General features: G+C 34.7%; 1 protein-coding gene across 3 annotated transcripts in view; it reads left to right on the top strand.

The window, feature by feature from the left end:
* LOC104601555 (ABC1 family protein) overlaps window positions 1-2,591 on the top strand; it is a 62,862-nt gene extending 60,271 nt beyond the window's left edge. For all 3 annotated transcript variants that reach the window (XM_010264928.3, XM_019198493.2, XM_088892978.1), the window contains exons 16-19: window positions 168-240; window positions 345-539; window positions 1,193-1,286; window positions 1,498-2,591. In XM_010264928.3, the coding sequence (XP_010263230.1) occupies window positions 168-240; window positions 345-539; window positions 1,193-1,286; window positions 1,498-2,408 (1,273 nt within the window). In that variant the 3' untranslated portion in view covers window positions 2,409-2,591. The remainder of the gene's footprint in view (window positions 1-167; window positions 241-344; window positions 540-1,192; window positions 1,287-1,497) is intronic.
* Window positions 2,592-13,578: the final 10,987 nt, after the last annotated feature.

Here is a 13,578-nt window from a genome sequence, read left to right as displayed (position 1 = left end):
GAACTGAGAATGAAAAGAACCTACTGACCTATCCAGATGCAATTATTTTGCTTAATGTTCAAAGCCTTTGTCTTCTTGCTCTTATCCCTTGTTATCTTGAAATCTCATATTTAAAAAAAATAAATTAGGAATTAGGAAATGACTATTCTCGGTATTTTATCTCACAGGAAGTTGAAGCTTGAGGAAAATGTTGCAAACATTTGGCCAGAATTCAGAACAAATAAAAAAGAATTCATAAAGGTATTATTTAGAAAAAAATCTTTATAAATTGCATCATCAATCTATCATCATGACAGCTACTTTCTTATTTTTATTTTTCTTTTTCTCTTTTGGATTTTTTCTAGGTCTACCATGTGCTAAACCATACATCTGGTTTGCATAATGCAATGGCTGACATCACAAGGGAAAATCCTTTATTAATGACTGACTGGCATGAATGTTTGAACCAAATCGCCATGTCAGTTCCTGAAACCGAACCTGGCTATGAGCAGCTTTATCACTATCTGTCCTATGGTTGGTTGTGTGGTGGAATTATTGAGGTAATATTTCCTATCTAATTAACTTACAGAATTATTTTCCAATTTACATGACTCTAGTCAATTTGTACAACATTCCTAAACTGGATTAAGAAAGATGCTCCTTATCATCATTGTTCATGGGATAGCTACATAGCAACTTAGATTTGAACCAAGCCTTTGTCAATAGGCTGGGGAGTGAAGGAAAACTTGACTCAACCCAAGCCTAACGAGGACAAAAACATGATCCTAACCTGGATGGAGTTGAATTGGATGAATTTCCAACACCTCAATTTGAGCTTGACCTGAAATTTTCAGCCCGACTTTGAATCTCTTTATGCATTCGTTTTTAACTTAAATATATTAAGAGAAAACAAATTCATTCAGCTACACACAAAAGAGTGATATCCATCTGTGTCAGACTATCACCAGAAAACCTCTCTGGTAAATGTATGGTTGATTTTAATTATCCAATGAAGGGGTGACATGATTTTGTTATATTTTATTTCAATAGTTATATTTTCACTATCCAATGAAAAAGGGGGGATTAAACAAAGCCCGATCATTGTTAAACTGTTCAATGGATGGGTATGTCATTTTCGTTTTGATTGCTGTGTTGTTTGCCACTGTTTTGAGTTTTTTTTTCTATGTTCTAACGGTGCATTTTGATCAAACAGCATGTATCTGGAAGGAAATTTCAGGAGGTTCTGGAAGAAGCAATCATTCACCCTCTCAACATTGAAGGCGAATTATATATTGGCATTCCTCCAGGCATAATCAAAATTCTGTCTTTATGTAGCATTTTAAGTTCAAGTAGTTTTCAATAGAAAATGTTGAAATCAAGAGAATTCATTCTCAAGGCTTCATTCTTCTTTTCCTTGTCCCCTTTTATTTATTTGGGGCCACTGGGGTTTTTGTTGTTTTACTTTCAGATTTGTTGTTGTTCTCGAAATTAGGTTTGATATATTCTCATCATTTACAGGTGTGGAGTCTCGACTGGCAACACTTACATTAGACTTGGAGGACCTCAACAGGATTTCCACAATTAACAACCGACCTGACCTGCCATCCACCTTCCAGCCAGACAACATCTCTCAGATTGCGACTGGCCTCCCTGCTCTATTCAACTCATTGTTCATGCGCCGTGCCATGATACCTGCTGCCAATGGGCACTGCTCAGCCCGAGCACTAGCACGCTACTATGCAACACTTGCTGCTGGCGGTATGATCCCACCACCACATACACCTTCGAAGCCACCACTCGGCAGCCACCTTCATATCCCAAAGTTTCCGTCATTGGAAACCCCAAAGAAGAAAGGCAGAAAAAGCGAGGTAGCAGTTCCGAATCACAGAGCTAGGTTAGCTGATCATAACTACAACCGCCGCAGAGATCCCAGGAATGGTAATGGTGGAAAAAAGACTAGCAATGACAAGTACACTAGGCTTGCTAACGATGACAATAATACAAGCAGTTCTAGTAATAATACACCTTACTACACTGACAGTGATATCAGGCACAATCATAAAACCAATGTAACTAGGATTTTTAATAACCCAAGGATACACGATGCATTCATGGGTGTCGGTGACTATGGGAACTTTGCCTTACCAGATGGGAAATTCGGGCTAGGGTTTAGGAGGTTTACTTTGAAGGATGGGTCTCTAACTAGTTTTGGGCACTCAGGCATCGGGGGGTCAACTGGCTTCTGTGACGTAGAAAATAAGTTTGCTATTGCGGTTACCTTGAACAAAATGTCATTGGGGACTGTAACTGGGAAAATAATAGAGTTAGTTTGCTCAGAGCTAAACATCCCGTTGCCTGAGGAGTTCTCCAGGTTCGGAGAGAGGAGACCTGATATGCAGTTAAACTTGGGAAAACCACTGATTAGTTAATACAGAAATGTATATTTCTTTTTTTTTTAATTTTTGGTATTTTAATGTTATATGTAAACAGATAATATTTCATAATGGCCAAACTCAGCAACCCCTGCTGCCTGTCTCACCAACAATTGTTCACTGTTGTTATTATTTGTTTAGAGATAAAGCAAGGAAAATCTGTCTTTTCTCAAGATGAAATTCTTGAATTAAAACCAGGGGTGCTTAAGTGCTTTTAGTTATTTTATTTTTGAGAAGAAGCTCGTAGTCTGTTTCATTACTTTAGCTTGATGAAATATCGCTTACAAGAATAGGATGTAAAATATCTGGAGAAAAATACCAAGTATAAGGCCGACCCAGACCTTTCTGTGCTACAGCGTGGGCAGCCTTATTGGTTGAGCGACAAACACAATTCACCAAGCAATTAGAAAGGTTTAGAAGTGAACTCCTGCAGGTTGCTAAGACATGAATTAGCTGCTATGGTGGATCAATATGATCAACCAACAAGAGTTTATAGGCATTTTCAGCATCACCTTCAAAAATCACATTTGATAACATCTGAGACGCCAGTGACAGGCCTTCCAACAAAGCTAGAGCTTCAGCCATTTGAGAACTATCACAAGAAAGCGGGACTGTTCTTGCCAAGATGAGCGATCCAATATGATCTCAAAGACTCAGAATAAAACCTGCTGCCACTCTCCTAGATTTAAATGCAGAATCAATGTTAAGTTTAAACATATGTCTGTCTAGTTTAAACCAAGAGATAGGACCAGGCATTTGCAATTGTGGGGAACCTTCTGTGTGAGTAGTTGTCAAACACAGAGTATTACAAAACTATATGAGGATCAAAGGCAACATCATCGAAGAGTTTAGCATTCCTGGCTTGCCAAATAGTCCGCATAATAATAGCACCTGAAAGCAATAAACTCGATCAACAGATTCACTCTTCATATCTTCACTCCACCAGAAGTAAAGAAAATCTCTAACCTCAGAAAAACTGCAAGAAACAGGGTAGAGAAAAAGTATACGTAGAAGAGTCCCATTAGCAGTAGAACATAAAGGGCATGCATCGTCAATAGAATAACTATCTTTCTGCAAGTTGTCAATAGACGGGAGAATATTTAAAGTGCTTCTCCATAAAAACATCTTAAGGGCAGGTGGCATTACTTTGTGTTTCCAACTTTCCACAATTGAGTCCATTGCATGTCAGCCTTTATATATTGTGAAGAGGAGGAGCTAGGAGATGAGGAAGATGACAGTTTTAGTGTTGAAGAACATGTAAAGCATCCATGAGGAGTCTTACACCATACTAGTCTGTCCGCCACCTTTGAGTTGGGAAACAAAAGAGGAACACTCTGAATTTTAGTAACCAAGTTTGGAAGTAGAACACAGTGTATCCATATTCCAGGTGTGTGAGATGTCATCAATAAAATAAGCAGCTCGTGACAAAAAAGGGTATCTAGATAGAACTGTTGGAGAGAAGAGCCCACACCACTCCACAAATGAGAGAAAAAGTCAATGTTCCACCCATCTCCAATTAACCACAATGTTCCTTTAGCCAATAATGATTTCGAACTGAGCAAAATTCTCCAGAATTCCTTTGGCAATAAGTATTTTAACCCGTAATGATTCAGAACCTTGCAAGAACCGCCAACCTGTTTTTTTTCTAACAATACCTTATTGCAATCAGAATTCAGAAGTAGATGCGAGATCATGACCACCTTCAGATTTGGGTTTCAGCATCACATCCCATTTGGAAATGTGAACTTGTTTTTTACCTTTCATATCACCCCACCAGAAATTCCAACATAGCTTATCAAGTTAGGAGCATGTCACTTTTGGAAATGAGTCTGCATTTGGAAGGAAGGTACAGCTTCCAGGGTGGATTGGATAAGTGCAGTGCATCCGACCTGTGAAAGCAATGGAACCTTCCATCCAATTAATTTGGTCTTCACATGTTCTACTATATGAAACCAATCTGCTGGCTTAAAGTTGCCTCTTAGGAGGGGTACCCCTAGATAAAAGCTCATCTTTGCACATAGGGTAGACCCCCAAGCCTTGAGAAATCTCTTACTCTTCGATGGGCGTTTCCACTGAAATGAATGGCTGATTTGGCAAAATTTATAATCTGGCCAGATCATCTACAAAAGGACGTTAGTTGTTCCTTCAAACAATCAACTTCAAAAGAGGTACACTTACTAAATAACAGCATGCCTTTAGCAAAAAATAAGTGGTTGAACCTTAAACCGGTTCTTCCAAGAGGTACACCTCAAAGTCTTCCATCCTCTAACTATAGAGAGTGGAGGTATGATAAGACCTTCGTACAGATACGAAGAGAGGGGACAACCTTGACGAAGGCCCCTAGATGGCTGAAAAAGTTCATTTGGATGTCCATCTAACAGAATGGAAAAGTTAATAGTCGATAAGCATTGATGTACAATTAGGGGTGCAACTTTTTTGGGTTAAGGTTGGGATTTTGTTAAAATTTCAATGAGCTCAACCGAAAGTCCGAGCCCAAAATAGTGTAAACTGTTAACTCAAGCCAATCTGACTTGTACCCCTATGTACAATTGTACAGAACTTTTCAATCAAGCCCAAGGACCGTAGAATCTTCATCAGAAATGGCCATTCCACCCTATCATAGGCCTTGGAGAGAACTAATTTCATTTGGGAAGTAAGAGGACTTCCCCTTTTGTTTATAACAATTTCTTTTGCCATGACAATATTGTCATTTATTTGTTGACCAGGAGAAAAAGCATTTTGGCATGGACCGATTATCTTCTGGAGAAGCGACTTCAATCTGTTAACAAGAAGTTTGGTGATGAGATTATAGGAGACATTACTAAGCCCGATGGGGCAAAAATCAGAAGCAATTTCCGGGGCTGATGTATTAGGAATTAAACAAATAAAAGATTGATTGAATGGTTCAATCAAATCTGGATTCCCAAAGCATGCAATTACTAATTTTCCCATTCTCGTCGTCACCCAACATTTTGAGGAAAAACTTTAGCTGTTGGGGGCCAACAACCTCTGCTTTGAGAGAATTTCTGGAAATGCCACGTTATTCTGAGAATGGGTAAATCAGTAATTGCATGTTAATTTATTTTTACCAAATACCAAAGCATGGGCATGAATAGGTGAACTGCCCAAAACGTGCCCAGCCCAAAAATTGTCTCAACAGCCTATGCTGTTGGGTCCAACAGCCAAAGTTAACCCACATTTTGAAACACTGCTGTATGCATACCATCCGGACCCGGTGCTTTAAGGGCTTCCATATTGAAAAGAGTTTTTTTTATTTCAATCTCATTAGGAATGGAAACTAATGCACTGTTATCAGCAGTAGTGAAAATCTGTATGGGAGAAGTAGTAAACAAATCTTTATAATAGGAGGTTAAGATGGAAGAAATTGTATGGGAAGACGAGGTCCAAATACCATCTTCATTTTTAAGCTAGTGGATTGTATTCTGTCTCTTTCTATTTGAAGCTAGTACATGAAAGTATTGCATCCAATACAATTCCTCCTTATCAAGCCACTTCTCCAGTTTACCACGGAGATGAGAGACCTCTAAAAAATTTGTAGCCAATGGTGGGGCACATTGCATTTGTTGTAGTTGTTTTTAAATCTTGTTAATACGTTGTCGAATTGAACCTGTAGCTCCACCTCTCATTTTACAAGTATGGATAACAGCATTACACTTATCTGTGAAAGTTCCCAGAGTGGAAGCCTAAGTGTCTTTGAAATTATCATTGAAATTTGGGTCTTCAAACCAGATTGTTTCAAAAAACTTCCTTGTCGAAATATGTATATGATTAGAAAATCGAAGTAATATGATGGAATGATCACTTGCCATCCGTGTAACCTATGGGCCTTCATAACCCAAATCCAGTGCCCATTTGCTAATACATGATCCCCAAACCGGTTGTTACACCATGTAAACTATGGGCCTTGATAACCCAAATCCAAGAGTTGGTAGTCATCTATACTTTTGAATCACAACACCTTCAAGAGAATGACAATGACCTCCCATTTTTGGGAAAATCTATATGATATGGAAAAGATATGGTATGGAAAGAGTTTTAACCAATCGAAACTCACCCATGAATTTTGATAAATAACACTTAATTCGCTGCCAAGTTTATGATTCTAATTGATTGGTCAAATGTTTTTCGGATATCATATCTTTTCCATATTATAGTCCAACCCCTCATTTTTTTAGTAGCATCAACAATACAATTGAAATCCCCTAATGCGCAAAGAGGCCCAACCTACTTTCCTGTATTAAAAAATATATTTAAAATATAAAATATTAATATATATTTATGGTTGGATCATTCGATTTGAGTCAGTTTACAAATGGCCAAAGCAAAACAAATCCAACCCATTCGGGTTAGGAAATTGTTGAACCAAAATCGATTGGAAATACTAGAAATTGGATTGGTCAGTTTCATTAATTTGATTAGGAAGACAATAGAGCGGGGTAGGGACGAGGAGCCTCTCCCAATCCCCGTTTCCACGGGGATCCCCACTCCCCGTGATTCTTTATAATGTCAACCATTATTTTTTTGTTTTTATTTTATTTAAAAATAAAATAATTAAAATTTACAATCCTATTAGAAATGATTCAAACATATTCAACCATATTTTTAAAAATATTAACATATAGACATATGTATACATATATACATATATAAACATATGCGTATATATACATATATTAGCGGGAATCCCATGGGACAGGGATCGAAGTCCCCGCGGGGCAAGGAGTGCTCTCCCTATCCCTGTGTCATCCCTGCCAACGAAGATGAAAATTTCCCCATCTCCATCCCTACGGGAGGAAAATCATCCCCACCCCCCTCCCATTTGGGGCAGATCTCCACGGGGATTGGGGAAATGGGGAAAATTGCCATCTCTAAATTTGATAAATAACTTTATCTAAAATTAATTATTGTTATTTTTGTATTGTAAAAAAGTTATTAAAAGTAGTATATAAAATATAAATGAGTATTAATTATTGTATAAAACAATTGTATATTCTTATATTTTCTATTATTTATCTTTAACTTAGCCAATCAATAAAAAATTGCTTTATTTCTATTAGGAATTGTTGTTTTGGTAAAACCACAAGGTAAAGTTGGTTTAAATCACAGAATTTATTTTTATTTATAAAATATTAATTATGAGGAGCACCTACTTGTTTAGACTGAACATCTTGTCTGGTTGCAATTGATTGGTGCACTAAGATTTTGGCATGTACGTTGTTCCCCATTATCCTTCCATGTATTACTCAAATATTTGTGAACACAAGAAATGTATACAAGTCTAAGATATATATTAAAATTGGTCCGTCCATGTAAGCATGCCTCTCCTTTGTGAGAAGTTATTTATCTATTTTCTCTATTTTTTATATTTTTTATTTTCTTTTGTTTTAAAAATATAAAACAATAATCATTGTTTATCTTGATTAGATTAATAAAGTTGAACACTATTAGAGAGCTTTGGGTTTCCTATGGCCTCTTCCATGTTATTATTACATTTAAAAAAGACATTTAAGAGAGAGAGGAAGAGAGACCTTTGAGTTTTCCAATGCCTCATATTTTAATACATGTTATTATTACATTTAAGAGAGAGAGAGAGAGATAATAGTAATAATATAAATCAAATAATATAAATAGGCTGAGGTTAAATAATCAAAATATTATTAATTTAAAAATCCACTAAACTTTCAATAAAAATAAATATTAATAAAACTTAGTAATATTGAAAATGTGTTTCAATTCCACTTAGAAATCAAATTTAATAAACGCTATATAAATAAGAAATTTAAATATAAAAATATTAATTAATATTTCAATAATATTATTAGATAACTAATGAGTTCAGAACTTTATTGTGCATAAAGAACTCATTAAAAATAATAGAAATTAATGAAAAATTAAAATGAAGAACTCCTTCTACTAATAGTATTTTATTGCAAAAATTACTGAATAATAATACCAACAATTAATTAAAAATACGAAACTTAATATAAAAATATTAATTGATAGTTTTAATAACATTATTAGATAACCTTGTATTAATGCATTTTTAATTAATTAATAATTTTTATGAGTTGAGACCTTTATTATGCATAATGAACTCAATAAAATGATAAAAACTTATAAAAAATTAAAATGCAAAACCAGTTTTGTTAATAGTATTTTATTGCAAAAATTATTGAATAATAATGAAAAAAAGCAACAATTAATTAAAAATCCGGAAAATTTTGAAAAGCCTAGACATAATTAAAATACTAAAAATAATTAAAATATTGAAAATTAACAATATTTTATATTAATAAGGGTGTTTACTAAAAATAATTAAAAAGTGAAATTAATAGTATTTTATTATTAATTTATTAAAAAAGTACACAAGTCAGAAATTATTGAAAATTAGTTGTATTTTTTATTAGCTATCATATTTATTTAGTTATTTAATTTATTTTTACTAAAAGCAAATGCAAATTAATTTTTGTAGTGACTAATATGTAAAACTAAATACTGAAAACTATTGAAAAAATACTCATATGCAAAAATTACTGAATAATAATGAAAAACAACAAAAATTAATTAAAAAATCTGAAAATTCTGAAAATCCTAAAGCTTAATTAAAATACTAAAAATAATTAAAAAATAAATTAATTGTATTATTGCAAAAAATAATGAATAATAATGAAAAAAGGTGTTTTAATTATTAGTAGTAATATAATTAACAATAATTATTTTTAAACTGTAGTTAACAATAAATAATTTAAGCTATAAATAGTAGAAAATTACATTTAATTACCGATAGGTTATATTTAATTACCAGAAAATTACATTTGATTAGTTTTAGCCAAGAAATTAGCAATATCTCTGAATATATGATAATTTCCATAAATTATTGTATATTAAATAAGCACAGAAATTTAATTTGTATGCACAAGCATTATCTGGGATTTCCATAAATTAATATTTAATTTAATAAATACAACAATATTTCTAAAAATATTGCTAACAAAATCTTAATACTTACTAATAAAAAGTAACAGATCGTTTATAACTTAACCTAACCCAATTAAATATATAAATTTGCAGGCTCAAGCAACTATTTTCTTTTGAGTTAGATCTAGTTGATGTTAGATAGTTATGCCCTTAACTCTAATCAGATTGATGCATCTTTTAACATTTATTATAAATGAATAAAATACATAATGGATACATGTCATTGTGGTGTGTTTTTATGTAATACCCTTAAACTAGACACTTATGAGACCCATGTTAGTTTAGAATCTTCACAGCCATTGGATAGATCTGAGGAGATTTATCCTACCAAGGCTGACACTGATGTGCCGCCAAGTTGGTTGGAGTGGCTCGTCGAAACTGCCAAGGTGAAACATGAGGTACATGTAGTGTGGGTTTTCTTGAAACCCTGAACCGGACCATATTCTAGTATTGCCCTGAACCTTAGAGATAGATGGGCAAAACTGGAATATTACACCTAACACCTAGACTCGATTATGGTACTACACTAGGTATCGGATCGGGCTATCTTCGGTATGTCAATCAGTGAGATCCTTAGAGGGGGTCAAAACCTAGGCATGTTGGAACAGTCTGAGAATTCACCTGAGTGGGTGATCAAAGTGACAGGATCAGCCCCTTTGTCGAACAAAGTGAAAGATCGGGGAATGCACTCTCTCTGATGGAAACCTAAACTACTGGCAGTTGATTTCAAACATTGAAATTTGTTTTTTGCAAAATATATTTTTATATATAGATATACATAAATATAGTATGGTTTCAAAACGTTTGCAAAAGGTTTTAATTCCTTTGATCCATTTGAGTAGAGAGTGTGGCACTGTACCTTGCAACCGAAGGAGAGGTCCTCTCTTGTCAGGCAGTTTTTTATCATTATGGGCTGAGACGTTAAGTGTAAGACCATTGAGGATAATACCTGATGGGTTAATCTTGCATCTGCCCACAGTTCTTGGGTTTTCATAAAGTGGCTGGATCTAAGAACCATTTAGTGTAAATGTTGGGCCCATTAAGAGCCCATGGTGATGGACTCAGGAGTTCACAGTCTCCTATAGTGAATTTGGCCAAGCCTTGTAACAAAGGTTGGGCTGAACCCATGTGGTTGATGTCTAGATCGATGTAAGGGTCCCACGCCATACAAAGAGAACCAATTGGGCAACAGGTTAAGGGATAAGTGAGCACATAAGATTAATGGGCCTAAAGCCCAATTCGAATTGGTCTTAAGTTAGTTAATTAAAAGGGGCAAGATATGACTTATAGTCTGATTAGGATTAGCTGAATGATAAGATAAGTCTTATCCATTTAAGAGTCTAGATCCAAATATCATATTTGGATTAATAAACTCTCTCCTAATTAGATTAGGAGGCTGATCCAGAGAAAATAGGGGGCGAATTCCTCAGTTTTAACACACAGCAATCCCTACCCAGTTCGATCTCCCCTTGCGGAACGGATCAAGAAAAGTTCTTAATATTGTTTATTGGTTGAAGAAACAAAGGTTCTTGATATTGTTTCTTGGTTGAAGAAATAATCTGAAATCGTGCTCACCAGCCCCTGTTTGATTCTTGTTGAAGAATCCTGGTTCTTGCTAAAGGGTCATCCTACAGATCCTAATTCATCACACACTGTGTCATCTTCAAAGAAGCGGGTTTTGGTCTTCTCCTTGGGCGTGAACACCTTCATTGGGAGTTACTGCTACATCGTACCAGGTATATCCCTCTCCTCCCTTTTGGTTTCAGATCTTGTCCGGTTTAGACTCAAGAACAAACCTTGAAAATGTGGTTTTCTAAATTAGGGAATATGATTCCCGGATGAGAGAAGAAATTCCTTCCTGAAGGGTTCGGCCATCCATATGATGGATCTCCCATCCCTTCAATGGTATCAGATCCAGGTTAAAGTCTTGAACCGAATTAGATCAGATATGGATCTGCACAAATGGGTAGAAGGAGTTCTACCCAATTTGCGCAATTATCGTTTTTTTGGGAAATCAGTTCCCAGTTTCGGGAAAATGATTTGAAAATAAATCTTTATTATTTTTTTAAATATTTAGAATTGTTCTATTTATATTTCTTGAATTTTGGGTTGTTCGTATTGAGGAGATCGAAATCTTTCTACGGCGCAAGAAATCTACGCATTTGCGTTTTCTATTCATTCTAGGTCTATAATTAATTTTATTTAATTTTAGACAGAATGTATAGGAATTTGATTCTGATGTGATATTAATAGAAAAATTAGGTTTTCTATTTTATTTCATTGAAGACGAAGTTGGAAGTGTGAAGGATAAAATTTTGCAGATTTGGGTTCGACAATCTGCAATTTGCAGTTTTGGAAACTGCAAACTACGAACTAACTTTTGTTTTGTAGGGTTGCAGCCTTACGAACAACCCTCTTGCTATTGTTTACTGATTCTTGATTGTCATGTATCAGTTTCTTTATTTTCAGATCATGTTTCTTGAATTGGATCTTGAATTAAACATCAAAACCTAGACCCATTTCCAGAGATGTGTCTCATGAATTGGAGATGTGTCTAAAGATGATGGGTTATATATATATATATATATGTAATAGTATAGGGCCGAGCTTATTTGAGAAAGCCCGAGCTCGAGCCCACGGGCTTGAAATTTTGTCTAAGCCTGAAAAATAACGGGTTAAGACATGTTAGGCCGTTGGGCTATCCAGTCCATGAATAGGTCTAATTTTATATATAAACAATTGTGTACATCAAATATCATATGAACTTTTTATTTTTTTTTAAATGGCCCACTCATAGCTTGGCCCATTCCATGACCTGGCCTGGCCCAAGGCCATGGACCAGCCTGGCCCAAGGCCATGGACCAGCCCGGCCCACAGCACGGCTCAAGGCCGTACAAGCTCGGGTCGTGGGTTGTGCCAAACCGACCACCAAATTATCCCAGGGAAAGGAGGCACGACCCGCACTTTGTGTGGAACGTGTCGTGTCGGCCCAACATGACTCGATTTACACCTCTACTTAAACCCACCGAATAATGGGGACGGGGCAAGAAAATTCAAGGATTCCCCATCCTTGATTAGGAGTGAGTAAAAAAAATGAAAAACCGAACCAACCAAAAAAACCAACTGAAACCAAACTGAAAAATCGGTTAACCAAACTGTTCGGTTCGGTTTCGGTTAACCAATATAGAAAACCGACGATTAACCAAACCGACCGTTATACATATATTTCTATATATTTTATATATACTTGTGTAAATATATATTATATTTTATATATTATAAATTAATAAATATGCATTATATATACAAATGTATATATTTATAATATATTATTTATTATTTAAAATATAATATTTTGTATATATTTATAATTCTTTATTATATATTTATAATATTGTAAAAACTAAAAAACTGAAAAATCAATGAACCGAACCGACGATTATTCAAATCGGTTAACCGATTAGCTTCGGTTCGGTTCCGGTTACTGGTTTTCCAAAAACCGGTAGTACTGGTTTGGTTCCAAAAAATGCCCCACGGTTCGGTTAACTGAACCGTGAGCACACCTATCCTTGATGAGGGGTGAGGTCTCTTGCCCCTGAACTCGTCCGACATTGATGAGTGGTTGCCTTGCCCTAAACCCGCTTGACACAAGGACAAGGCGAGGATGGGGTAGAGTGTCCTGAGTATGGGGTAGGGACAGGGACAGGGATAGGGATGGGGTGCCCCACTATGAACCCACCCCGTTGTCATTCCTATATAATTGTTAATTTTTAGTAAAATTTATAAAAATGTTAGCTTTTGTAATTATTTTTATTTATTTAAAGTTAATGAAAATTTTATTTAAAATAATAAAAATAATAACAATTATTAAAATTATTACAAATTATTAATAAAACTAAATTTATTAAAAATATTTGTTCATATTAAATTAACAATAATTATCTTATTTAAATCAACATTAAATGAATAATATAATTATTAAAACTTTAGATATTAACAATAATTTTAAATACTTTAATTAAGTAACAACAAATTTTGATTATTAATTTAATATTAATTAATAGTAAATAAAATTATTAAATCTTTCAGATTTTCCCATATATCACATGGGTCCCGCTAGTACAAAGATAAATTAGGTATATGTTTGGTTAGGCATTTGAGCGTTTTA

Source organism: Nelumbo nucifera, chromosome 8, assembly GCF_055504915.1.
Source record: "Nelumbo nucifera cultivar China Antique chromosome 8, China Antique-T2T, whole genome shotgun sequence".
Classification (NCBI taxonomy): domain Eukaryota; kingdom Viridiplantae; phylum Streptophyta; class Magnoliopsida; order Proteales; family Nelumbonaceae; genus Nelumbo; species Nelumbo nucifera.
Note: the sequence above shows the minus strand (reverse complement) of the source record. Positions and strands in the feature narration are given on the sequence as shown.